Source organism: Macaca mulatta, chromosome 2, assembly GCF_049350105.2.
Source record: "Macaca mulatta isolate MMU2019108-1 chromosome 2, T2T-MMU8v2.0, whole genome shotgun sequence".
Lineage (NCBI taxonomy): Eukaryota > Metazoa > Chordata > Mammalia > Primates > Cercopithecidae > Macaca > Macaca mulatta.
The window spans coordinates 49,565,489-49,592,956 of record NC_133407.1 but is presented as its reverse complement, the minus strand read 5'-3'; the positions used below and the strand labels follow the sequence as shown (position 1 = coordinate 49,592,956).

The following is a 27,468-nucleotide window of genomic DNA, read 5'->3' as shown; positions in this document are numbered from 1 at the left end:
ACTTAATCCTCTACTACACTGACCAAGCCAGTACTGGAACTACATGTGGCAGTAGGAACTCTTACCCACTAATGTTAGGAATGTAAACTGGCACAAGTACTTTAAGATCAATTCAGTGCTATCTGGTAAAAGTGAAGCTCTTCCTACCCCGTAAACCAGAAATTTTATTTCTGAATATATGCCTTCAACAGACTGCTACGAATGTGCATAAGAATAATTGTTTTACATAATGAAAACAATTTAAATGTCCATTAAAAAGGCAATGGCCAAAAATTATGTTCATTATATTTATAAAATGAAATAACATGCAGTGGTTTAAAATAAATGTAATTTTATGTATTAATGTGAATTTTTAAAAAATATAATCTTAAGTGAATAAAATTTGTTTTAGAATTGACCTAAAATAATATTTATATAACTCAAAAAACAAATAATTATCTCTCATTCCATATATTTGCATATATATGTATGTATATGTTTATAGATGTATGTATGTATATAATTTTTAAGATACATACATTTTGTAGTAAAGTCAGAGGCATAGTAACCATAAGTCCAGTAAAGTATTTTTAAAGCCAGTTCATCCCTGTCCTTGGTTTTGCCCCAGACCTGTAAGATTATATCTTTCTCCATTTTCCATTCTAGAGAATATTAGTCTTTGTTTTGATTCATAACAGGCAACATTTCTTTTCTGTCACTATAAAGATTTAATTGACATTTCTCTCACCTTGTGCTGAGAGAAAGCATTTGGATGCGTCTTTCAGACATTAAAATGTAAGTCAAATACTAACCACTAAATAAAGAGTAAAGTTATGAACATCACTGGAATATTGAATGGACAGCTCTTTAGAAACAGCTGTGATATGTCCTGAAAATAGTCTATGGGCAGAAGGTAATTGTGCAAGAATTATGGTGCAGTTTGTTTCCATTTCCTTTTGGCTGGAACCGAAGAGAAGGGGGGATATCAGAGGCTCCTCTTGTTTCAGGAGGGACAGGACCAGAAAGGCAGATCATCCTGAGTAAATGAGCAAGCCCATACAGCAGAGCAGCAGGCCAGTGGCTCAGGAGACAGCGGTGGCCAATAGGGAGTTTCCTGGCAAGAGGCAAAGCCCATTGACCCTGTGGTTTCTGCTGTTCAAGTTTCCTGTTTCTTACAGCAATGCCCTCGATGTGATCTCAAACCTTGAGTACTGTCTGTTAGACATGCCACCTTGGGTTGCAATCAAGTGAGGGGGCCAGAAAAACCACAGGCTGGTGGCAAAGTGAAACTGATGCTTCTTGAAAAGGTCAAGGGCTTCATGGCACAGAGCCCAAAGGATGCTGTGACCACCTTGAGTAAAAAATGGTTGCCCTGGTTCTTCTGGGAAGGCAACAGATGTTTGGAGAAGAGCACTGAGTACTATGAAGGTGAAGTTGAATGGCAGCAGCAATAGCAACAGGAGAGAGGCCAGCTTGTGGAGCAGCATTTCTCAGCTGCGTGAACACACAGTGTTAGAACACTTGAAACATGCGAGAGTCCTATTAAACAGAGTTTGTGAGCCTCTCCTTGAGAAAAGTTGAGACAAAGAAAGGAATGAAGGAAGGGAGATCTCAGGTTGGCAAACACTGAGCCTTTAAAAAGAAAAAAAATACAATATTGGTATTATCTTTGGCAAGACAGGGAGAGTGCATAGGGGAAGAAAGAGGCTTTGACTATACCTCACCAGTAGCATTACCAGGTTTGATGATCTGAAAAGCCTTCACTGCAGATTAAATATTAAAAGATCCCATCAGTCAATCATATGCCTATGTCATCATATGCCCATGTCATATATGGTTGTCCTTGGAGAGTTCACAAATGTGTTTAATTCACTTAGATATTTATCTTTATTTCAAAATTTGTGCTGTGTAGAGCAGTCAAAGTTAACTGGTGAATTATGACCACATTTCAAAACATCTTATTTGATAGTGTTAATAACTTAATTTTTTGCATTAACGTTTTTCCAAATGCTCTTGACAAACATTAAAAAAACTTAGGAAACATACAGTTTAATTTAAAAATACTAATCATATTTACACATCTTTTCTGCCAAACGACATATTAAATAATGGTAGCTTTTTTCAACTCCAAACACTAAGAAAACAACAACAACAAAACCACTCCTCTTTGTCAAATAAGGAAAATTCAAACTTTTGGCAGTCTGCAAACTGTGAGATTTGACTTTATAATTTTTCATCACCAGGTATACCTTCTGAAGTCTCACAACACCCATTTTAAGTCTCTGAAGTCTCTTAACTATTTTTAGAAATAGACACTATTGCTGATAACGCAATATATCCTGCATGTTCAACCTTTGTGAATCATACCATCTAGGGCAATTGACTTGGTGAGCAAAATCTGCATGGTCACCTGGGCAGCTGCATTTAGAAATACGAGCTGTCTAGTCAAGGTTACAGCATTTGTTTTCTTTCCTTAGAATTCAATGCAGTTAAATATCATCTAAATTTTGATTCGCTTTGCAAGGCTATTGAAGGTTTGTATATTCCAATGTCTCTGATTAATCAAATTCAATTAAAAAATGAAAATAAAGATGTATTTTTATAGTCGTAGGGAATATATCCTCTTCTTGTTTGTTTTGAGTTGAAGGGATGGAGATAAAGCCAAAAGAAAAATAAGAATAATAATGTTCAAACATTTTCAACATGTAAAGAATTGTATTTAGAACTGTCAAAAATTTACACGATAGGAGGTTTTATCACAGAATCTGGAATGGAGACTTCTAGAAATTAAGAAATACAGGATATTTCTGATATAAGACTGAATGAAAGCATGTATGTTCTAAGAAATACAAAAACAACTTGGTAAAAAAAAAAAAAGACACTTAAAATGAGTGTTGTGTGTTTTCCTTTCTGATTTTTATTATTTTTAAATTGTTCCGTCAGCCACCAAAGTTATATGATGGTTTCTGAACAGTGTTTACTTTTATGACAGTTTCATCTCACTCTGTTGTCCAAACCGATAAAATCCGGAAGTCTAGAAACAGCAAGGGACTCCCTTCCTCTGTTATATGTAAGCTGACAAGTGGTAGACAAACACCTTCTGAAGTTTTATTCATGCTGCGTTTTCTCTCCTTGCTGCAACAAGAAAAGCCTTTGTTTTCCAACCTGGCAGCCTTTGAAGAAGTGACTCAGACATCTTCATGGCCTCTAAAGGTAAGAGTAAATATAACCAACCAATAATTTTTTTCTTATATTATGACTAAAAATAAACAATTGTGGATGTGTTACAACCAGTTAGATTGGTATCTTAAAAGCTGTTATTTGTCACTGTTGAACATTGTGATTTTAAAATTCTAACTCCCAGGAGCATGTTGAGTTAAATTTAAAAACACTCTATCTGACAGACTGTAAAAGTTCAGATGTAAATGATGTTTTAGTTATCATGAACACAAACATAGTGAATTAATAAGAAAAGCTGCATAGCAAAGTTTAGAATGAGAATCTTTAATGTTAAACGTAAGGACAGGGTGATATTTTAAGTTTAAAAGGATTTGAAGAAAACTTTTCACACATAATTCAGAAAGTGTTAAAGTGCAATTTAATAATTTTTTAAAAATTAAAATTTTAAAAATTTATGTGGGTACATAGTAGGTATATATACCTATGGGATACATGAGATGTTTTGATACAAGCAGGCAATGTGAAATAGGACATAAAGGGGAATAGGATATCCATCCCATAAATCCATCCCATTTATCCTTTGGGTTACAAACAATCCAGTTACACTCTCTAAGTTTTAATTTCCCATTTGTTATTCAAATTATGTGATATAACCGTTTATTATAAAGAATCTGACAGGTGTTATTATTGATTCTTAAATTTGATTGGCTAGAAATAAGTATTTCTGAATTATAAAGCAAAAATACCTTGAAATTTCCTTGTGGTAAATTAAAGATAGAAAACAAACAGAAAATATCTACTTTAAGCACGCAGATCACTTAGCAGACTTTTGGGAGTAGGACTGATGAGTTTTTTTCTCAAATTCCTAAAACTGCAAAAATATCATAACTGTTATCTTACTTTAAAGAAATTCTCAAAAGACAAGAGATATAGTTGTTTTTAAAGTAAGCTGCAATCTCACTAAAAACACTTGTGAAACTGTATAAAAAATAAAATTATAACGTGCTCTCCTTTCATTGTCAGAATGAACCATTAAAGCCTAGGCTATAATTAAAAGTTTTAGCATGAAGAATTATGATTAGTATAATTGGTGAAAACCTTTTAAATTAATTACAGATAGGATAGTAGGGCCCATCAATTTGCAGTATCCTAAATTAGTGATCCATTCAAACAAATGTGTATGCTTACTTTCTTCCTTTATCAAAACATACTTTTGGACACTGTTTAATATGAAACAAATGAGATAATCTTTCCATTTTTATCAATCTTTAATGTAGACCAGTCCCTCGGTCCCTCAGAATCACTGGGAAAGCTCACACAAATTGTAAAATATACATGTGAAATAGCAAAATCATGAATTTGATATATGTGTCATCATTTTTTCTGTCTGAAGACAAACAAAAAACCTTGACAAATATTTCCTTTCATTTAAGACTGACACTAACATTTAGTCCAAAATACTTTGTCACTTTATAAAATAAGAGTTACAGCAATACTGTAGCCTGCAAGGTAAAGAGTTGCAGAGTGTATAAAATATTTATAAGCTAGTTATACATTTTTAAAAGAGTAGATAGAAATTCAAAGCCAGTAAGAAATTCAAAGGAGTTCCTTCTTCATCTGGTGGTCTGAGTCTTTGAAGAAACTTGTGACTGGAAAGTAATATTATGTCAAAATATGATTAATCTACCAGGAAGCAGTGATGTTCCATAATGATAAAGACCCAAGTCTAAACTTAGAAGCAAAACTTCAGGTGGAAAACTGACCCTCCTTCTGCACCCGGCTCAAAATATTTAATACATGGAGTGGATAAAACACCTATTAGAGACTTCATACTACCTAGGAGACTATAAGTGACAACAAAGCTTTCTTGTGAATTAGATACCTTGTTTAAGACAAGTCAAATTATCACCATTATCTAAGTAAAACACTTTTGCAGATAGTTTTCTTCAACTGTATATAAAGACATAATTTATAACATAATGTTTTCTTGCCCAGTAACTATATTGGCAATTCCCATTTTCCCAGGGAACGCAGACTAAGTGTACATTTCACACATTTCATAGGCAGATCAATCAGCACTACTAAACCAAAAGACAGTCTAAATGCCGGGTGCCATTAGAACTGAAGAGACATTTGTGTGATCTGGAACCCCCTGACTCAGTAGAAATTAACAGAATTTAAGAGCAAGTTGCTCTCAAACAGGGTGATCTGAAGTGAGCAAGAGCTGTCTCCAAAGGTTGCTTCAATGTGAACTAAAATCCCAGAAGAAGCAGCAGGTGAGCGCAGAATACTGATGTCTCTCAACAGTCTCAGGCAGAGACTCACCCATACTCTACTCCTAAATAAAGACTTTGGACATAATATCCTCTGAGCCTCAAGTGCATTAATGCCTCTGGACCTGCTGTGAAGTCTAAGGCCCTCCAGGCCTGGGTGGGAATGTACAGTGACTTGCCAAATCCTCCATAACCTACGGCATTTTGTTACAGCAAACATAATTTACAGGATAAAATTGGGGTAATCTGTGAGTCCCTTTAACAATTAAGTTTACAGTGAGAGAGAAAATAATAATCTTATACCAGCTATTGTTAGAAATTGATCCCTACACATGGTTTTTAATTGAGAGATAATATGTGCAGTGAAGGACATAAAGAGCACAAAACCTAGGCTCCATGATTTTTAAAATAAGGACACACTCATGACCACCACCAAGATCAAGATATAAACATTTCTAGATTCTATTAAGTTCTCTTTCTAGCCAATAGCCATGCATCCTCTCTTTCCCAAGATGGACCACTATTCTGGATTTTATCATTGTGAACTAGTTTTCCCTAGATCATAATTTTGCCTCTATGTTTTTCTGAAAGTGATAATGGTACATTTTGCACTAATGCTAAAGAAAAAATGTTTATTGTTTATTACCTTTTAATATTTTGAGTCATTATTGCTATATTAATGGCCATTAGCTCTTCTCCCAAATCTGACATAGTGTTACATAGTCTTTCTCTGGGTTTACTTCTTAGGATCCCATTGAGGAGATGTTCTCAAGAGCAAGGGGAGGTCTAAAACCTATATCCTTTGTATCTGCCCCAGATGTATGAGAAGTTCAGTATGGGGGTCCTTGTGGAAACCAAACTGCTATAGTATTATCAGTATTAGGCTGTATTTTAGTGGGGCCATTTGACAAGTTATTCCATTCGATCCTAACCATAAAGCATGTCTACATTCTACATATCACAGACCAGTATAAACCGAATGGCCCTACACTAATAATAATAAACTCAGTTTATTCTAATAACCTTAAGGTTAAATAAATAAATGAATGAATTTACTTCATGAATAAATGAATGAATGAATGAATGAATTCAGAATATGCTTGAGTTTTCTTAATGATGAGAAATTTACTACCACCAAAGGAAACCCAAATGCATTTTTAGAATTTATTTTTCACAGATTTAAAAGATAAAGATATTTCTTCCCCACCACCCCCCCCACACACATACAAACCTTCATGAGTCTGAGACACATTGCTGAAGTGAGAACATTGTAATTTGCTGCTAATTGTAGAGATTCCACTTCAATTTTGGTATGTGAGTAATGAGAATACTTATTCAAATCTTTGTGTAGCTGTTATAAATTTCCTACTTGTTGTCAACGCAGAAGCAATTTCCTTGCCCTTCTCTTTTATATGTCTTTAGGACAATCTGAATTGCTTGTCTTCGTAATGGCCCTTCTTATATTTGAAAATACCTGTCACAAACCTTGCTTCACATCTATACCCAATCTAAAACAGCATAATGTGGATAAACTAACTGAATGCACTTGTGAAAGCTCTAACACTTTATTGATTACTAAACATGAGAAGTAAATATACTGATATTCTTTGAAAAAAAAGATATCTGATGAGAGATATATCCAAATGGTAGTTATGTGAGAAGAAAAAAATCATAGAAAAGCTATCATTTATATTTTTAAACAAAAAGGCCTTTGCATATACCACCTTATTAGGGGTTATACATAAAATTATACAGAGCAATGCAAAGTAAATAATAAACCCCCAAATTTCAAAGTAAAAGACGATTAAATTGTAACATATTTACCTGGCAATAATTTAGAAAACAGGTATCCTCTCTAAAAATTTTAGTCAAACTTTATATAATTATTTGGTTCTGATATCGTTTATATTTTGTAATAGTGGGTGAGCTACAAAAGGCTGCATAGCTTCAAACTATTATTGGTTATATATAGACTTATATAAACATAAATATATAAAAATAAGTATATATATAAATAGATAGACATATATTACTGCATATATATTCAAGTAACATCAATTTATATGTATATACTTATATATGTTTATATAATATATAATTTATATATGTATAAAGTAACCAATAATTACTCTCCACATTTTGCTTTGTATATTTATATAATATATAATTTATGTATGCATATAAATATATATGCAGTAAGTGTATATATATATGCAAGTAATTACATATACACACACACGTATACACATACGCATATTTTTTCTAAAGTCATTTATTTTGGCTAAATTCAACTTTTTCTCACAACTACTACCAGAAGTCTCCTGTTCTTCTTTTTTTCTAACTTAGGGGACAAGTGGTAACGGCAGTGAGTAGTGAAAATAAGGAAAAGGGCATTAAAATGAGAGGCAGGAGATAAACTATCCTATCAATCAAGAAGTAACAAATATTTTAAGAAGGACTAAATAAAATGGCCTAAATTTAAATATGGATTGGGATTTCCATTCTCTTGCAGATGCCCAGAACCAAAGAAGAGGTCTGCCTAGTTTTCTTCCTGGAGTTCCAGACCCAGACCAAAGCCTTCCTGCCTCATCTTCCAATCCAGGGAACCAAGCATGGCAGCTGAGTCGCCCTTTGCCAAGAAGTTTCCTGCCAACAGTCAGTCTCCCTCCGGGTCTAGAATATTTAAGCCAGGTGTTTTTATCTTTCTATTCCTACAGATAGTTCTACCCTTAAAATTAATACAAACTTTCTTTCTGACTTTTCAATCAAGGTTGAAAGACTTTAACCAATAATTTACTGAAGTGAAAAAAGCATTATAAATCATAAAATTGTAAAATATTAATTTTATTTATTTATACTATTTTTAAAAGTGTGTCTTATTACTACTTTTATCTTCCTTATTTATTTGACAGAATGATGAGGCTAAATATTTTTGATGGAGCTGTTTAGCATGTTTAGCCACTTGTTCATTGATCAAGGTGTCAGCAAATTTTTCCTCAAGAATTTGTCAATATGCCAGGCATGGTGGTTCATGCCTGTAATCCCAGCATTTTGGGAGCCCAAGGCAGGCGGATAAGCCAGGAGTTCCAGACCAGGCTGGGCAACATGATAAAAACCCCATCTCTACAAAAATTAGCAGGGCATGGTGACATTTGCATGGGGTCCGAGCTACTCAGGATGCTGAGGTGGGAGGATCACCTGAGCCCAGGAAGATCAAGGCTGCAGTGAGCTGTGATCACACCAGATTGGGTGATAGAGTGAGACTCTGACTTGGGAAAAAAAAAAAAAGAAAAAATTTTCTAATGTATCTAGTCACCTACAGCTATTTAATTAAAGAATATTTGTCGAGTGCTTGCTATACTCGAGACATATAAAAAGCATGAAACCTAGCCCCTGTCACCCAAAAGTTCTGCAACCTAAATGGCAAGACAAAAAAAAAAAAGTTAATGCAAAGTGCATGCCTATATACAAATGATTGATAAGCACACTATTGTAATTTGTTCAGGTGTATAGAGGAGAGAGAGGTTCTTAAGGATCAAAGTACTTGAAAGAGACTTCAGCAATGAGCTGAGAGCTCAATGTCCTCAACTGAATCTCAAGAGGAGGACACAAATCCAAGAGAAAGCAGTTATAAAGTGAACATTGTCTGCTGATACCACTGCATCTCCAGGCCAATTTGCTTAAAAGAGCATATTGCTATTGGATATAGTCACTGTTCCAGTCATTGTAGAGTAGGCAGGATTCAAACCTTACAATAAATCAATCAAAATATCACTATCTGAATTTTATGGCATATAAATAGCTATTGCTATTCGTGTATGTATATTATTTTTGCTTTTGTATTTTATCCTAAAAAAAGATTAGAAGTACAATTACACTAATATTGAGATGTCAGCACATCTGCTGCAATTTTCAGCTTGTTTGGCATTCTTTCAAACTATAAAGTCTATCTCCTTTATCAAAATCAAATCTCTGTGTTAATTCCCTTAAGGTACAAGAGATTTCTGTTATGCCTGATAGGGTTTAAGCTGCATGCAGCATATGTTCCTGGTAAAATGTTTATAATTGCAGATGCCTTCTCCAGAAACCCACTGGCAGACAAATGTACTTTAGAGACTGGAGAGCTCAGGGAGATATGTAAAAGAGCTGGAAACGTGAACCTACCATCTTCCATCTGCAGAAAGGATCAGCTGTAATAGCTGACTAGAGTTGATTAACTGCTGCAAGCTGTTTGGGAATGTTGTCAGACAAGGTTTTGCCAAGTATAAAAGTGATATACCAGTGCCAGAGGGCTGAGGTTTGATGATCACATATGGTCATCACATATTCTTCTTCCATTCATGAATGATGACACACCCGGAGCCAGATGCTTGACATGAATACATTTTTGTTACGTTCAGTAAGTAGAGATATGAACCCATTGGCTTTGGTTCTAAAATGGAATAAATTTTCCAAAAATATACCTTTGTTAATCGTTCCAAGAAAAAAAAAATATGCCACCAATTGTTGAATATTCTACTTCTAAAGAGAAAGATAATTTCCTCACTTTATACTAAAAGAACATTTATTTTATTTACTTTAAAGCAGTGCACATATAAAACCATGAATGAGCATTTCAAAAGTGTTATGCCATGAGTCTGGAAGAGGCACAATACAAAATGAATTTTTAGATGCTACGTTTTCTCTGAAAGTCACAAAAATCAAATAAAATAATGAACATTTGGAAAGAGTACATTAATCAATGAATAAACAGGAAATATACAATAAATATCTTTCTAAATTAAAAAATTTAAATAAAATATTTTAACATTATTCTCTTTTAATCAAGTCCATCCAATTACTATTGAGAATCTTGTTTCCATAAACAATTTGAAAATATACGGGGCCGGCCGCAGTGGCTCAAGCCTGTAATCCCAGCACTTTGGGAGGCGGAGGCGGGTGGATCACGAGGTCAGGAGATCGAGACTATCCTGGCTAACACGGTGAAACCCCGTCTCTACTAAAAAATACAAAAAACTAGCCGGGCGAGGTGGCGGGCGCCTGTAGTCCCAGCTACTCGGGAGGCTGAGGCAGGAGAATGGCGTGAACCCGGGAGGCGGAGCTTGCAGTGAGCTGAGATCCGGCCACTGCACCCCAGCCTGGGCGATAGAGCCAGACTCCATCTCAAAAAAAGAAAAAAATAGAAAAAAAAAAAAGAAAATATACGTATATGAGTGTTTATCTATAGAATGTATATTAAATCTAAGAATAAAATTGATAGATTCATTACAAATTAGATTTACATGTTCATACAGTCAATAACATTTTATTGTATAGTGTCAAAGTGTCAAAGAATAATTATTATAGTTTAGTCACCTGTATGTAAGAATAATGAGGTAAAGTCTACAAAACATATAAATATCCCATTTATTTTGAAATACGTATATCAAATGGAATAATTGATACCTGTCAACGTGATTTTTTAAGAAAATTAATTCTTAAGCCATACATCTAACCCTCTCATTGTATTTTCATTTCTACAGCTTTCATACTTAAGGAGTTAAGTTTTACTTGCCATGACACCTAAATGTATAATTCAATCTGTTTAAAGTTTTCAAAATTCCTAGTCTATCAATCAATAGAAAAAGAATGAAAAATGTCCCTTTGGGCCATGGTTTATAAGTGGCTATGTGCTATTTAAAGAAAACTACAAGAACGACCAAAAACAACTCCCCCAAATCCAGGAGATTATTTCACAGAGAAAGCAAATCAAATGTTATTACAGAGGGTGGGGAGGGTATAAAAGTAAGAAAATATGAAAGGTATTCAAGTTTCATATTGTCACTTGAGATTTATTTCCCTTAAATTTAGCATAGTGATGTCAGTAAAGAAACAGAGTAGAATGCATGGTAGAATTGATGGCCATTTACAAGTTCTGTGATCGTGGGCAAATTACTTAATCTCTGTGGGCTTGTTTCCTCACGTTTAAAATTAATGATATTTATCTCTCCAAGTTTTTGTGAGGATTAAATCAGACACTGTCTAAACATCTAGCACAGTGACTACCTTATGGTAGTTATTCAATTTAAAAAGCTGCTGTTGTTGGATATTAGAGAGGTACTACTTCTTTTTCATTGTCAGGTGGATTTCAATTAATAGTTTCTAAATTTCAACACTAAAACTTGATTCACAACATCAGTATTCAGAGTACCTAAACTCCCACTTTATTTTTGACCACACAGATCTTTATTTCTAAGTTACTTGTGCATAGATCAACTGCTAAATAATAATGTACATCCTTGTTGAGGCTTACCACTCCATTTTCCTCAGAAGATAACAGAACTAATGCAGTACATTACTAAAGACTTGGTCAAGTATTTTTTTTTCTAATAAAAAGCTTTGTCATTATTGTTAATTTAGGTTTTAGAATATATTCGATCATAAATTATTTTTGGAAAAATATTTTTTGCGAACCTTAAAAAAGTAGCCACACATATTATTTTATCAATAAGAAGATTTAAATAGAGAAAATGATATTAGTTTTACCTCCACCTTAGGACATACAAGGACAATGAGGGAAATCACGTAGCTTCAAATGTTCTGAGATTGTAATGTCCACTCAATACCAAATTTTAGTAATGACTGGTTAGTTTAAAAGTTACTGGTGAGTTTATTAATGCGAAGGGAGAATATGGGGAAGAAAATTTTAAGGTGGAATGAAAAATGAAGCATTAGAAAATACAATGATCAGCAGCATATTCAGTGTTCATGCTTTTGCATTACTGGATCTTCAAGTACTGAATATCAGATTGAAAATAAACACAAATAGGCCAGACACAGTGACTCATACCTGTAATGTCAGCACTTTGAGAGGCTGAGGTGGGTGGATCACTTGAGGTCAGGAGTTTGAGACCAGTCTGGACAACACGGCGAAACCCTGTGTCTCTACTAAAAGTAAGAAAATTACCCAAGCATGGTGGTGAGCACCTGTAATCCCAACTGCTCAGGTGGCTGAGGCACGAGAATTGCTTGAACCCAGGAGGTGGAGGTTGCAGTGAGCCAAGATCGTGCCACTGCACTCCAGCCTGGGCCACAAAGCTGAACTCTGTTCAAAAAATAAAAATAAAAATAAAATAAGCACAAATAAATTACTTTATAAGAACAGAACTTTCATATTTCCTTTAAAAAACAATTTGCATTGCAGACTTTTTATTTTAATAGTCATTTCTCAATTATCTGTGGATACTTTATCTCTGTAAATTAACTTTATTTTTAATTACATAAGTCAAATTTTGTAATGTATTTAGTGCCATAACATTTATTTGACTTAGATTGGTATTTTGTTGGCATCCGCAGGAACTCATTTTTATTTTTAGTCCATAGGAAAGTGTGAATGAGAGAAAAATATATACAATAACTTTTCAGGTTTAACAAGTATATTCCATCACTGAAAGAAATGAGTTGTAGTTTGACAGAGTGATAGTAGAGGTAGGCAGAGGTTAAGAGGAGAGGCCAGGCATTCAAATCATTATTGTGTTGTTTCCTATATTTAAAAAAAAAATTGAATTGTAAAACATCTTAAACATTATAATTCAGAGATTGTTTAAAAATCTTCACAAACTCTTGTTTTCAAGATCAACTCTAATTTTCTCATTATCGCAGAGTTAACATGTAGTTCTGTCTCCGCCTCCTTTTTTTTTTTTTTTTTTTTTTTAATTGAGACAGAGTTTTCCTCTGGGGACCAGGCTGGAGTGTACTGGGCTCATGGTTCCCCGCAACCGCAACCGCAACCTCCCAGGATCAAACGATCTTCCCATCTCCGCCTCTCTCCAGTGTAGCTGGGACTAGAGGCACATACCACCACAGTCAGCTAATTTTTGTATTTTTTGTAAAGACAGGGGTTTGCCATTTTGCGCAGGATGGTCTCGAACTCCTGGGCTCAAGCAATCTGCCTACCTTGACCTCCAGAAGTACTGGATTTACTTCTGGAGTAAATATAGGAACTGCTCCCAGCTCCGTTCCTATTCTTATTCTTGCTCAATGCTGCCTTGGAATTTTCAGGGTTCTTCTAAATTTTTACTTAAATAATAAAAAAAAAAAAGTTACATTCTTTCACATTATAAAATGTGAGATATTTTCAACCGTTTTCCTAATAGAAAGCATGAAAATGACCTAATTTTATGCAACGTAGTAAATAGGGTAATAGTAGTATCTCCAAAGGTTTTCGATGTGATGTAATACTTTTTATTTCCTTTATGTCATCCTTTACAGTTAGACCTGATAATTATACACCAGCAGGTGGAGCTGCTTGGAAGTAAGTGCATTATATATATTATGCATTTATTAAAACTATTGAAAATATTTTAGTTTTCACAAGTTTCTTTACATCTAAAGATGTTATAAACGAGAAAGTTAAATGTGCAAAACAGAATTAGATCAAAAAGAGTACTAGGTCTTTTTTTAATTAAAAGCTAAAAGTAAAATTATTAGTCTTATTTAGATAAAATAGAAGCATAAAACTCTGAATCTTTGGTGATATTGCCATTCAAATTCTGACATTACATCTACTTTAAAATAGTAAAACGTATTTGATTATTTCCATGGATGCTAATCATTTAAATTTCTTAATAATTTCAAAAATGGAAACTGCGGTTTTAACTAAATAACAAAAAGTTATCAAAACAAAATGTTACTGTTTTATCATTTTATCAGTGATTTACCAAATAGGAAAATTATTTAAGAATCTACAAATTTACAAGCATGACTAACTGGATTCAAATTACTTGAGTATTTTCTGGTTTTGGTGCTCTATATTATTCCTAAATATATGTGAAAATTGAAATAGCCGGATAGCATACAACTTTAGATATATTACCAGCAAATATTTTAGACAAAATCACTATTATCACCATATGGTGCCAATAGTTCTATATAAATAATACAATTATTTTTTGAGTTATAAATTACTCTTTAAAGCATTTGTCCTTTAGTGAAAAGGTACACTATATGTTCTCAAGTAGGTCATATATCTGGAATAAATATTAATTAATTATATAGCTTTATTCTCACCATTTACTTTTATTTCCATGGCTAAGTCCTACAGATTTAGAGCACAGAAATAAATTTGTGTGAAGAAGATACCATATACTTAATAAGTGATCAGACACTGTATTCTTTTAATGACATCTCCTCTTTATTTACAGTTATCAATACTAAGGAAAAAAATGTTTTTATAAAAAATGGTTTATTTTGCTCCATCAGTGATACTTGGTACTGAGACCTCCAACAAATATGAGATTAAAAACAGCTTGGGACAAAGAATTTACTTTGCAGTGGAGGAAAGCATCTGCTTCAATCGTACTTTCTGTTCCACTCTGCGATCTTGCACCCTGAGGATCACAGATAACTCAGGTCGAGAGGTCATTACAGTGAATAGGCCCTTGAGATGTAACAGCTGCTGGTGTCCTTGCTACCTCCAAGAGGTTAGTTACTGGCTATGGTTGCCTTTTTTGATTTTTAAAATTAGCATTTGTTTCTTTAAAAGGAATTCATTTGGAGCAATGAGGCGATTAACCTGTCAGTTGTTTCAATTATTAATAGTATGTTGTTCCTTTAGGATCAGATCAGCTTGAGGATTTGGTGATTCACTAAATTTTTTTTCCTTTCCAACCAAAAACTATGGTGGCTTTTGTGATGTAAACTGTTGAGGACAGCTCATGTATCATGTAAATGAGATAGACCTCTGGAATCTCTATAGTAGTCATGTAATTGTAATGTCTACAGGTTCCACGATTGGGCATATATGCCCTTTGTCTTCTCCAACTGGAGCAAAGTCCAGAAAGTGCTAAGTGATACTAAATTCCTCTAAGGTGTCCTCTTGGATAGCTATTATTATTTATTATGGAATCTCACACATTTACCCGTTTATGACAAAACCCAAGGTTTGGCAAGACAATGTTATTGTTCTACAGGAAATAATTCAATTATTTTATTTTAATATATAATAGATTTACATTATTATTTAGTAGACCTATAATAATAACTTTCATTGACATACGCAGTTCAATTGACACAGAACTTTACTTACTTTGCTGGCTTTGATACCAGGATATTCTACTCATGAGCAAGAATAGAGTCATGAAATCTCTAGGAGCTAGAAATAATTACTCTCTACATTTTGCAGTCAAGGAAGGAGAGTGGAGGCCGCTAACCTATGACTATACATTCAAGAAATCAGGAAATATCATAGATGGGACTTGATCCAGGTGTCCTAACTTAGGCCCAATCTTCTCTGTTAGAACCTGTGGATAAGTACTGACCTTAGGATGATGGGAAAATATTAATATGAAAGATGGTTATTTAGGGAAGTTTCTAATAACATATATCAAAGCTAATTCTCCAACTATCTTTAGGCAAGCATCTGACTAAGTGATAAGATGACTGAAGTGCTCATGCATGGAGCCCAAGAATTTCCATCCGTCTACTGAGGATATTTAATATTAATATGCCCCAAGAGAGTGTAGTCATTATGATCACAGAATTATGCTCATTTAAAAATTTTTGATAATTAATGTTTTCTTTAATGGTAGTCCAGGGTCATAAATTAAACATAATATATATCTTGATACCTATTAGTAACTTTTTAAAAAATTTGGTCAATAGCAAATTAATAACTTTAAAAGTGACCCCAGAACAAATCTATATTAATTCTGAGCAGTCTAGTTGAAATCACTTTTATCTATCCAAGAATGTCACAGACATATGCATAAGACTATGAACTTAATAAGAAAAGTCAAAATGAGATCAGATGATGGAGAGATGGCTTGGTTTAAATGCAAACATTTTAAAAATGTGTACCCGCCCCCAATTTATTTTACAAAATATTTGATTTGATTACATAAATATGTAACGGTAATGGAGTCAAATACTAAAGTAATGCCTGATAATGCAAAAATCCAACTACTAGTCTCCAACACTGTGGAAGCCACGAACCAGCAATCAAACTGGTGTTTAATGACTACAACTCTGCAAGAAGCATTTGTTTTCAATTAAATGCAGATAATCTGGGAGTTTATAATCTGACTGAAAAAAGTATGAATACTCAATAATTGATAAAAGAGATAAGTGTTGTGGCTACAATTAGAAGGAGTAGATGTGAGTTACTGCATAGGAACAGCTTCAGTGGTTGAACAACTGTTGTACTTGGGATAAAATGACAAAGAAGCCACTGTCCCAGGGTCAGAAGATAGTCGTTGGGTAGATTCTCTTTAGTGAAATAAGACAAAGACTTTTAGTGCACTGTGCTAAACATATGTTTATACAGTGAATTTCTTTGTTCTCTGTAAAATATTTTATAAAATCTGTATCCTTAAAAGCAGATATTTAGAATGATTTATAGGATATCAAAATAATTTTATAACAGTATATTGTTTACAGGTAAATTGACATTATAGTAAAATTAAAATATGATAACCTAAGAAAATCTTATTTTGTCATTATCTCTTCTTGCAGTTAGAAATCCAAGCCCCTCCTGGTACTACAGTTGGTTACGTTGCACAGAAGTGGGACCCCTTTCTGCCTAAATTCACAATCCAAAATGCAAACAAAGAAGACATTTTGAAAATTGTTGGTCCTTGTGCGACATGTGGCTGTTTTGGCGATGTGAATTTTGAGGTACAATTGACAAAATGAAAGAAGTTTTCATTTAGGTCCTGATTTTTTTTTTTGCAATATAATTCAATTTTTTATATGTTCAAATTAATTTCATCTCAGATAAGTTCAGAAAAATAACATATTTGTAATATAATGTAATCAGCCCATATTGTACATGCTAAGAATAGGAATATGTAAATCCAGAGATATAAAGTCCAAGGATTTTTAAAAAATAATATTACAAAATTTATCACCTTGGCCATCGTATATGTCATAGACCAGTGTAAGTATTATTCAAAATAATTTTAATAAATTTAATATAACAAAAGCATATTTAGCTAAATATAATTCTATGTGTTTTATGGACAAAGCTACTGTATCTCTTTGATTAGAATAGTAAATGTGTTGCGATTTTAATGTGTCCAAGACTTTGAACATCAAAAATTTTTGGACATATAGTTTTACTTTTTTAAGATAACCAATATTTCCTGATTTTGAAAATTAGCACTTCATTCTCTTTTCAGTATGTTTTATTAATGTAGAATCACAGGACACATGCCATAAAGCCAATAAATATAGTTTAGAATCACCTAAATTAGGTATCTTCTTTCCTATGGCCCTTGTGATCACATATCCCAGTAGGTCTCATTTCAGCAGCATGTTGCATTAAAACAGCAGTAACTCAAAAGTTGTGTTTCCAAGACCTGCTAAGTTAGTTTTGTAAAAAACAAACAAACAAACAAACAAAAAATAAAAAAATATTTATTCTTATATGTGTATGAATTGAATATTTAAAAAATAGAAAGTTGCAAATTTGATCTGCAGCCATATAAACTATCTTAACAGGTTGTCCTGGACATACATCTTAGGTAGAGGAGACAGCTTAATTGAAAGTGTATATTTATTTTTCATGCATTCATACATAAATATCTCAGCAAGGGCATTCAGTTCTCAGGATTTCAGGAAACACTATGCACATAAAATACCATGGAAATTTTGCAAACTGAACTGTTCTAACTTCACCCTGTTTCCAAAGGATTTGGCATGACTTTCCTAAGAGTAATATTATTGAGAAAGATATTAAACATGAGTTTTAGCATTCATGCTATAGAAATGTCCTAAGTAACTCTCTCTATTCTCTATCTTTCACTACCCTGAAAAAAGTGATAGTTTCTCTTGAATTACTTTCAGCATCAGGATGGCAAGCAGAGTAAACAAACGAATAACTGATAAAGTTGATTTGTGAACTCCTTCTAGCTGAGAAGGACTGATAGACTTTGATGTCCAGTTGGTCTTAACTTCCTATGTGGCACATTAGCCAGGAGGACTTTTTTAATGTAAAATTGGATTTAGGATTTGTTACAAAGGATTGACCTAATAAATGTCTGAGTATAATATAAAAATGTGATTTAACAATGTCTAATAATATTTAAATGTTTTAATAATTATAAAATTTTAGCAACTGAAATTTGAAAGTTTACAAATTATGCCTAGAAATTAATTTAATTCCTTCTGAAATATTTTTCAAACATATCTTCTTTTATATTTTTAAGATACGGAATTCAGGTTTAAGATCTGGACCACAGGTAAAGAAATTGCCTTCATGCTTAGATAATTCAATTGAACTATGTACCTGCTGCCATCTTGTGGTGGCTGAGCCTTAATTATTTATCCTGCATACAAAAAAAGAAAAAGAATTATGATGGACTAGAAAACTGTCAGAAAAGCAAAGTTTCTAAAAAGTAAACTGAAAAGCTAAATTTACAAACCTATGCTTATATGATGGAATGAGTAACATGGAAGTGTCATTTGGAGATGACAAATAAAATAATTCAAATCTCTCATGAAATAAACATCCTTGGAAGTACAAAACCAACTTTTTTCACTTTCAAATTTAATACTCCTTATTTTCTTTCTAAAGGTGAAAACCATTAATGAAAAGCTTACAATTGGGAAGATTTCAAAGTACTGGTCAGGATTTGTAAATGATGTCTTCACAAATGCTGACAATTTTGGAATTCATGTTCCTGCAGATCTAGATGTAACAGTCAAAGCAGCCATGATCGGTGCCTGCTTTCTCTTTGTAAGTATAGGCTTCGAGAGCATGAGTGATTTGTTATTCTCCTTCTTGCTTGTTAATTACAATATAGCCTATTCCATTTACACAGTGTTTACCCCCAAAGAGTATATTTTATTCATAGAAAGATAGCTTAGGACCAATGTTCTTCAAAAATTAGAATTTAGAACCCTGCATTTCTGTTAGGCAGCCCCTCTCCAGTGATCTCATATCCCCTTTCTCAAAAACTGATACGCTATCCCATCCTCTTCATCATTTCCCTAAAAACCGAGTTTCCCCTTGCTTTTATGTTCAATTTAGATTTTTGGCTTATTTTCACTTTAACTAAAAAATATGCAAACATAAATATCACATGATTTATCCTGGGTAAAGTTCCAGACTGGTTCATTAAATGATAGTGAGCTAGATGATATTAAGGATGTTGCCTTCTCAATATGAACATAGATACATGAAATGATTTGATGAGTTAATAGGTACCAGTTGTCATTATTTCTAACATATTATGTTCCTGTTATTACTTTCCAACTTACAATTATATTGAAAACCTTTTCTTCTTTGGTGTATGGAGATTGATGATAGAAGAAAAGAAGTCAACTAATAACTGTGTCAAAATGCGTGACCTATATCCTGTTCTTAGTTTTCCCTCTAATATTTATCTAATTTCCTACTGCTTTCAATGCAGCCATAAAGACTTATGGAGTTTTTATTTTTTGATATATAAATGACATGTATTTTTGACATGTATTTTTTATAAATACATAAAAATATGTGTATACACAGGCCCACACATAAGTGATTAAAATAGCATAAGAGTTGAGAGTAGGTTGCAGACATTATGCCTTTTCCCCTAATTATATTAATGTGCATTTGCTAAAAACAAGGAATTTTTTTACACATCACAGTACTATTGTCAAAATCAGGCACTAAACACTGATTCAGTGCTATTATCTAATCTACAGACTTTATTCGGGTTGCACCGATTTCCCATAATGATGTCCTTTCTAACAATAGAAAATCCAAGATCATGAAGTATGTCCATTTTGTCACATCTCATTAGCTTCTTTTCACCTGGAACAGTTCTTAAGGGGGGTGTGTGTGTGCATGAACATGTGCACACTCATGTGCATTTTCCTGAGTCTCATAACACTGGCATTTTTGTTTTTGTTTTATTTTTGGAGATAGAGTCTCGCTCTGTCGCCCAGGCTGGAGTGCAGTGGCGCAATCTTGGCTCACTGCAACCTCCGCCTCCCAGGTTCAAGTGATTCTCCTGCCTCAGCCTCCCGAGAAGCTGGTATTACAGGCATGTGCCACCACACCTAGTTAATTTTTTTGTATTTTTAGTACAGATGGGGTTTCACCGTGTTAGCCAGGATGGTCTTGATCTTCTGACCTCGTGATCCGCCCGCCTTGGCCTCCCAAAGTGCTGGGATTACAGATGTGAGCCACCTTGCCCGGCCGACATTGGCATTTTTTTAAGTGCATAAGCCAATTATTTTGTAAACTGTGGTCTAATTTCAGTTTGTGTCATGTTTAGATTCAGGTTATGCACTTTAGGTAAGCAAGAAATTTTTATAAAGCTTAAAGTCTTTCTCATGTTTTATTGTTTTCTGGGGTTTCAGAATGCTAAATCTGATTATTTACATTAATGGCCTACTTACTGAGTCTCTTCTAATGATATTTGGAAAATATATGAACTAAAAATTATTCCCGATGACTTCACTGATGGAAACTCAGAATTTAATACAGACATAGATATACATATGCATATATACATATACATATACACATACATATACATGTATGTATATTATGATTATTTCTCCAGGATTTCGGAGGAATTATTTTAACTTACCTGTCTCCTATTATTGGTAGAAGGTGGAACTAACATCTATATAGTGCTAGGTTTTTAAACTGACTAAGTTGTCACTCTCAACTCCCATTTCATCTGCAAATCTAACCAGTTCAGTCTATCTTGCCTATTGCCTAATGTCATCTCTTCCATATTCTCCTCTATCCACTGGACAGTGCTTTTAACTTGTCACCCTTCCTTTGCTTGTTTTCCCATCTTTGATCATTCTGACTTCAACACCAACCCATCCACACACACACCCTTTCCCCAAGATCTTCATTAGGTCTTTCTGATTAAGCCCCTCACTTAACATTGATATTTAGAAACCAATCATTTTTAATCTGCCCTACTCATCTATTTTACATAACAAGCTGATGGTTAAAATGTACTGCCGAAATTGGAACTACAATTCTCTGTATTTTAAACCTTACCAGTTTTTCTTATTGTTTCAGAACCCTCTAAACATACGTTCTTCTTGAAAAAGCATGTATTTCTTAGTCCATATGCTTTGAGAGATTGATGAGATGTAGGTTCCATAAAGGTTGATCTAGGTCATACTCAAAGTGTGGTACAAAGTGTAAGCATCTGCACCACCTAGAAGCTTGCTCAAAGCAAAGAATCTCAGATCCCACGCCAGATGCATCAGGACTTGCACTTGAAAAAGATGCCCAGGTGCTTCCTCTACGCACTATAAATTTAAGAAGCACTGATCTAGATAATACCCTAATCATCTAAAAGGATAACTTTTAAAATCCAGCATTTAAGGGAGAAATATGTTCACTGAGAATAGTTAATGACTCCCATTCATTTCTCTTTATTTCTTTTTACCATCGTATTGTAAAATACTTGCCTTTTCTTGCCAGCCAATATAGCTTTTAAAACTATTTCTTACATGTATTACCTAGGTAAATTACTTTGTTCTATATATAATTTTATAGAAAGAATTATGTTGTTATTTTTTAAATGCTGTTTCTATTTTATTCAGGTGAAGGCTTTAGAAAGCTGCTGGTATAAGGGTATTTCCTGATTTAAATACAAATCTAAATTCACAAATGAAATCTAATTTTTGGTCTCCTCTAGTTCCAGGCTACCACTTCACAACCCACCACTCCTCCAACTCACCACTCACTCTTTAAGTTCTCTCTGGTATAGTTTTTAGTACTCCCTCAACCACCTATTTGCTGACCACATTATCTGTGATAATAAATCTAATTTTTGTTCAAATATTGGTATCCATTATAACTTCCTACACTGACCCAGAATGCCTACTGTCTAATTCTGGAAAGGGTTTATCACCCAAAACTTTGACAATACTATGCAGAGTTAGATAAAGTTTCCAAGTTACTTATACTCTGAAAATTCAACATGAAAATAAAATGTCATGAAGCTTAAAACTTTTAAATTTTTATCTCCTGATAAATCATATAATACTGGAACACTTTGACAATACTATGCAGATTCAGATAAGGTTTGCAAGTTACTTATACTCTGAAAATTCAGCATGAAAATAAAATGTTGTAAAGCTTAAACCTTTTAAAGTTTTCTTCTTCTGATAAATCATAATACTGGAACACCGTTGGAAATATAATTGCTTTACAGAATCAAAGCTTGCATGTCAAACTTTTGATCTTGTTTTCTTTTTGTAAATTCACTTATATTCAGTTTATTTATTTGTAGGATTTTATGTTCTTTGAACATTCACTGGCTGGATTATAATAACCAAGATAATGAAAACAATAAAATATGCAGAGCGTATTTCAGTAAGTAAAAAGCAAGTTTAAATGATCTCTTTCCCTTTGAAGATGTCTATATTTGACGCTATCTAATTCTTTTTCATTTTCTTCTAGAAATCCCTTGGGCTCTGGATTTCATTTCTGAATGATTTGAGTGTTTGCTTTTCTGTAAAAAAAAAAAAAAAGTTAATTACTATATTTATTAAAACAGTTTAATGAGGCAATTATCTAGTTGTGAATGCATGATAGCTAAATATGTGATTACTGGCCTGAGCACAAGGTTGCTTTGAGAGATTACCATTCTTTCTTTTTATCCTTTTGAAGTTATTGCAATGGTAAGCATGAAAGATGAGAACTAAGGCTTGCAGTATCACTGATGAAAATTCAATGTTTAGAGAACACTTTGAAGTTTTTCTGGTACTAAGGCTGGTTACTAATCAAAAGCACTGAGTTTCTAAAACATTTTTTCAAAAGTAGTCCCTTTATACTTTGTTTATTAATCTTCTTATTGTAGTGAGATATTACTACTTTACACTGGAAAAGTTAAAAGCTGGGTAAATAATACATCTAAAGATGAAGAGGAAGATAGATGGTATGAATTCATTCTAGTGGTAAGAGGCACAGTTACATTCCGTAAAGAAACTAGTATTTACAAACCAAAGAATGCTTTATATACCTACTCATGCCAGAGATTTAAATAAGCATATAAACAGACCTCTAAGTCCTACAGTGTTGTCTAGCAGGAATTTTATCTATTTGCAGAGAAAATTCAGTCAGTTAAGGGATCTAAGGCTCTGAAAAATAGACAACTCAAGGACTTAAAAACAAGCAACAGAAACCAAATAAATAAAATCTTAATCCATGAGTCAAATGCAGATGTAAAAGAGTACAGTACATTCAATTAAATTAGTATCTTTCAATTCAACATTTATGGAGTTTTCCTGATTACTATCCACGAGTTATCAACATATTTCCAAAACCTACACAAAAGGAAAATTTGTTATGAACGACAATAATTATTCTCTCCCTTTTCCAAATGGAACAGATTTCTTTTAAGCAAGGCACCATGTAGCCATGTAGGCTCTGTTTTAGACTTACACAAATACTACCTACAGATTTATGTACATATGATGGTGTTTTGAGAAACTCCAGGCAATTCTTCACTTAGAAAAAGGGAATGCATGCTGAACATCTGTTACTAAGTTAGTCAAGTTAGAGTCATTTGAAATTAGGAGATGATCATTTCCTAGAAATAACATTATGGGTGGTAGTTAAATTCCCCAAAGAGCGCACAAATATCAATTCAGTTCTAGACTCTGGAGTAAGGGCTTCGTGCTGTATAACATAAAAATGAAAAACTTCTTTCCCCCATATTCTGGTTCAGTATTCTTCAGTTAATTTGTCCTTATTTACACCTGAACCTTTTCTGACAATCCCTCCCTCCGACCTTTGGCATGTAAAGACTATATATTGCCTCAATCGACCATAACATATCTTGTACCTGAGGCAGAGTGGTTTAGGTATTAACTACCAAAAAATAACTGTATTTTAACATCACATGCAAGCTTTCTCCCAGTCATACCATTTATTTTTTCAGTGTAACTGGTATCACCTTCATGCTGGAAGCAATGCAGTCATAGAAGGAAACAAAAGTCTTGTGTGCAATAGACATAACCTGGAATCTAGTTTCGCTCTTTGCCAGTACTGCAAACTTAAACTGTGATCTTTGGAGATCTCCTTGAGACTCTCGTATTACCTTGAAGAACTCTGGTGATGATGAAGGAGAGCTCAGCATTCCTTCCCTTTCCTCTTAATCTATTGCAACTCAAGTATATGGGATTTATGGTTTTCTTATAATCAGCTAAAGTAAATTACACTTTTAAAACTGATGCTTATTAACTAATAAAATGGAGGACAAATAACATGCCAGGCACCTTGCTTTATATAAATTTCTGGTAGGGTAACAAAATGAAATGACAGCAAAGGAAAATCAGACAGTATGAGGATGACTGCCTGGGAAATCATCTTCCCCCCTTCCCACCCAGCACCCCTGCTTCATGTCCCAAATTTTCTTACTAAAGATAATCTTGTTTTCCTATCTTCTCTTGTCGTTTACTTTTGATTTCTAAAATATAAGATTTTTATAACTGATGTCACAACAGCAACAGCTGAGATTTTCACCATGGGGCAAAAATGGGAAAAAGAAAATATCATTTGTAAGTGCTGCATTTTACCATGATAAACTGCTTTGGAGGTTTTTTTAATATTAAATGAACCCTAAAACTATTGGACAGAGATTCAACACTTACACCTAAGGAAGACTCACTAAAGATTAAAATCCTTCTTAGAATATATCACTCATTTTTAAATTGGCTGCATTTAAATAAAAACCTGATGTACTGCTTTGATTCCAAGTTGGCATAGTAAAATAAACTGAGACCCATCCTGTCTCTCCTTTCTTATTAAAGGTAAAATTGATCTTCTTATCTCTTCTATGCTCTACTTTTCCCTTTTCCACCAAATGTAAGTCCATGAGAGACTAGCAAGACCTTATGATTTTTAGTGAAAAGCATGCAGCTCTAGAACAGGACTCATACTTGTACAACAGTGTTTCCTAGTGCACTACTGCTTCTTGTCCCCAGAACAACCCCAGAACACAGGCTCCAACTCTGTTTACTCCAACTCTGTTTACTGTGTTTACTGGGAAAGACTTGACCAGATTCACACACCTCTCATTCATTCATTCATTGAAATAAATATTTATTTACTTGCTCTTACATGCCAAATATCTAGACCCTTCTCTTATAGTGGTAACAGTTTAGTTGAAGAGATGGCTTTTAATCCAATAATGACAAGAACACGTATTACATTTCAGATATGAGAAGTGTTTAATGGAGCTGGACAAGATGCTAAGGTATGGCAATTTGACTTGGTCAGAGAAGGAGGGAGTGATGCTGGATTTAATTATTACTCAAATCAGTCTCCCTGAAAATTTGAAGGCTAGGGTTTTTCAAGAATCATTTGTCAAGCAAGGGGCTAGGGAATGGGTGCTGCTGATTGGCTGGGGATACAAACATAAGGGGTGTGGAAAATGGTCTTCATGCACTGAGTCCACTTCTGGGTGGAAGCCACAGAGGAATTGCTGGTCTAGGCAGGACCATTCGGTTATTTGAAGTGCAAAAGCCTGAAAAGATATTTCAAAAAGCCAAACTTAGTTTCTATAATAGTAATGGTACTTACAGGAATAACCGGGAAAGTTGTAAACCTTGTGACCTGCAGTATAATGGCTGGTAATCTTTTAATTACACCTGCATCTTAACAGAATTCAGGCCCCTCTCATCCTTTTAACCTGGTGGCCTTTCATTAGATTTATAGAGGCAGTTTTGTTCTGGGAAGGGCTCTTTTAAACTACAAACTAAATTTTTCCAAAGTTCTTTGTCTCACAGCCAAGAAAATCAAGAATGCGACATGCCAAGGGTGAGGTTAGAACAACAGTTTAATAAGCAAAAGAAAGAGAGAAAGCTCTCTGCCTCAGAGAGGGGTCCCAGAAAAGGGTTGTCATTTTACAGTTGAATACAGAGGCTTTTATAAGAAACCAATGAGGGCTGGGCATCTAATTTGCATAAAGTGCAAATTTCTGGTAGCTCCACCCTGTCCTCCTAGTGTGCATGCAGGCTCTTACCTTGATTTACTCCATATTGCTTTGTTCCCCTTAATGCACGTGTGTCAGTGGATGGAATTTTCCTTTGCAGACATGTCTGGGCAAGTCAGTCATGTGGCCTGTCTTATCTATGTAGTGTGGCCATGTCTTAGACAAGCTCTCCTGTGCAAGTTCCCTTATTTATGCTTGCAGGCTGTTCTTTTGTTTGAAAGAACTCAACCAAGGACCCACCCTAACTGACTGCCTGACCAGTTTCTCCCTACCTACTCTCTGTGAGCAAGAAAGGATTTCAGGCCTTTGCCATTTACTGACAGAGGAAATATTAAAAGAGGATCTGGTTTAGGGCAAAGAGCATGGGTTCAGTTTTAGTCATGGAAATTGCAATGCCTTTAAGTCTTTCAAAAAGAGATGTCAAAAAGGAAAGTGGGTATCTTTTCAACTAGAATATTTCTAAAAAGAGAAGTGAGTTTATGAGAACTATATGGACGCATTAAGATTTGAATACTTTCTGGTTTACTTCAAGGATGCTCCTAAAAATGTTTTAAATAATACACAGACAATCTTTTTTTTCATTTTCATTTATTTTATAATTGACCAATAAAAATATAATATTTATCATGTACAACATGATGTACTGAAATATATCTATACATTGTAGAATGGCTAAGTTGAGCTAATTAACATAGGCATTATCTCACTTTTTTTTATGCTGGGAACACTTAAAATCTGCTCTTAGCAATTTTCAAGAATACAAAACATTGTATTCTAGAGTCACTCCTGAACTTTTTCTTATTCATTCACTTATTTAGCTAATGTTTTTGAAACCACTTCTATGTACTAGGCTCCATATCAGGCAATGGGGATATTATACTCAAAGGTACATTGTCCCTGCTTTAAACTCTCTTCAACAAATATTTCTGGAATGCATGCACTGTACTAGGCATCAATGCCAGCATTAAGTTATAGCAGTAAACAAAAGCAACAAGGTACCTGCCTTTGTGGAGCTTACGTAGAATAGAGTTGATAGTAAACCAACAGGTAACAACATGATAAGGTTACCACAGATAATCACAAATATTGACAAG

At 33.9% G+C, this 27,468-nt stretch overlaps 1 protein-coding gene across 2 annotated transcripts in view; it reads left to right on the top strand.

Moving 5' to 3' along the window:
- Positions 1-3,045: 3,045 nt before the first annotated feature.
- PLSCR5 (phospholipid scramblase family member 5) overlaps positions 3,046-27,468 on the top strand; it is a 29,214-nt gene continuing 4,791 nt past the window's right edge. The window contains exons 1-8 of one of the 2 annotated variants that reach the window (XM_015131968.3): positions 3,046-3,192; positions 7,945-8,123; positions 13,683-13,725; positions 14,673-14,893; positions 16,923-17,084; positions 18,985-19,146; positions 22,667-22,749; positions 22,837-22,946. In XM_015131968.3, the coding sequence (XP_014987454.3) occupies positions 3,180-3,192; positions 7,945-8,123; positions 13,683-13,725; positions 14,673-14,893; positions 16,923-17,084; positions 18,985-19,146; positions 22,667-22,705 (819 nt within the window). In that variant the 5' untranslated portion in view covers positions 3,046-3,179 and the 3' untranslated portion in view covers positions 22,706-22,749; positions 22,837-22,946. Of the gene's footprint in view, positions 3,193-7,944; positions 8,124-13,682; positions 13,726-14,672; positions 14,894-16,922; positions 17,085-18,984; positions 19,147-22,666; positions 22,750-22,836; positions 22,947-27,468 lie in introns of those variants that run through there. The other variant, XM_015131969.3, reaches the window with a different exon arrangement.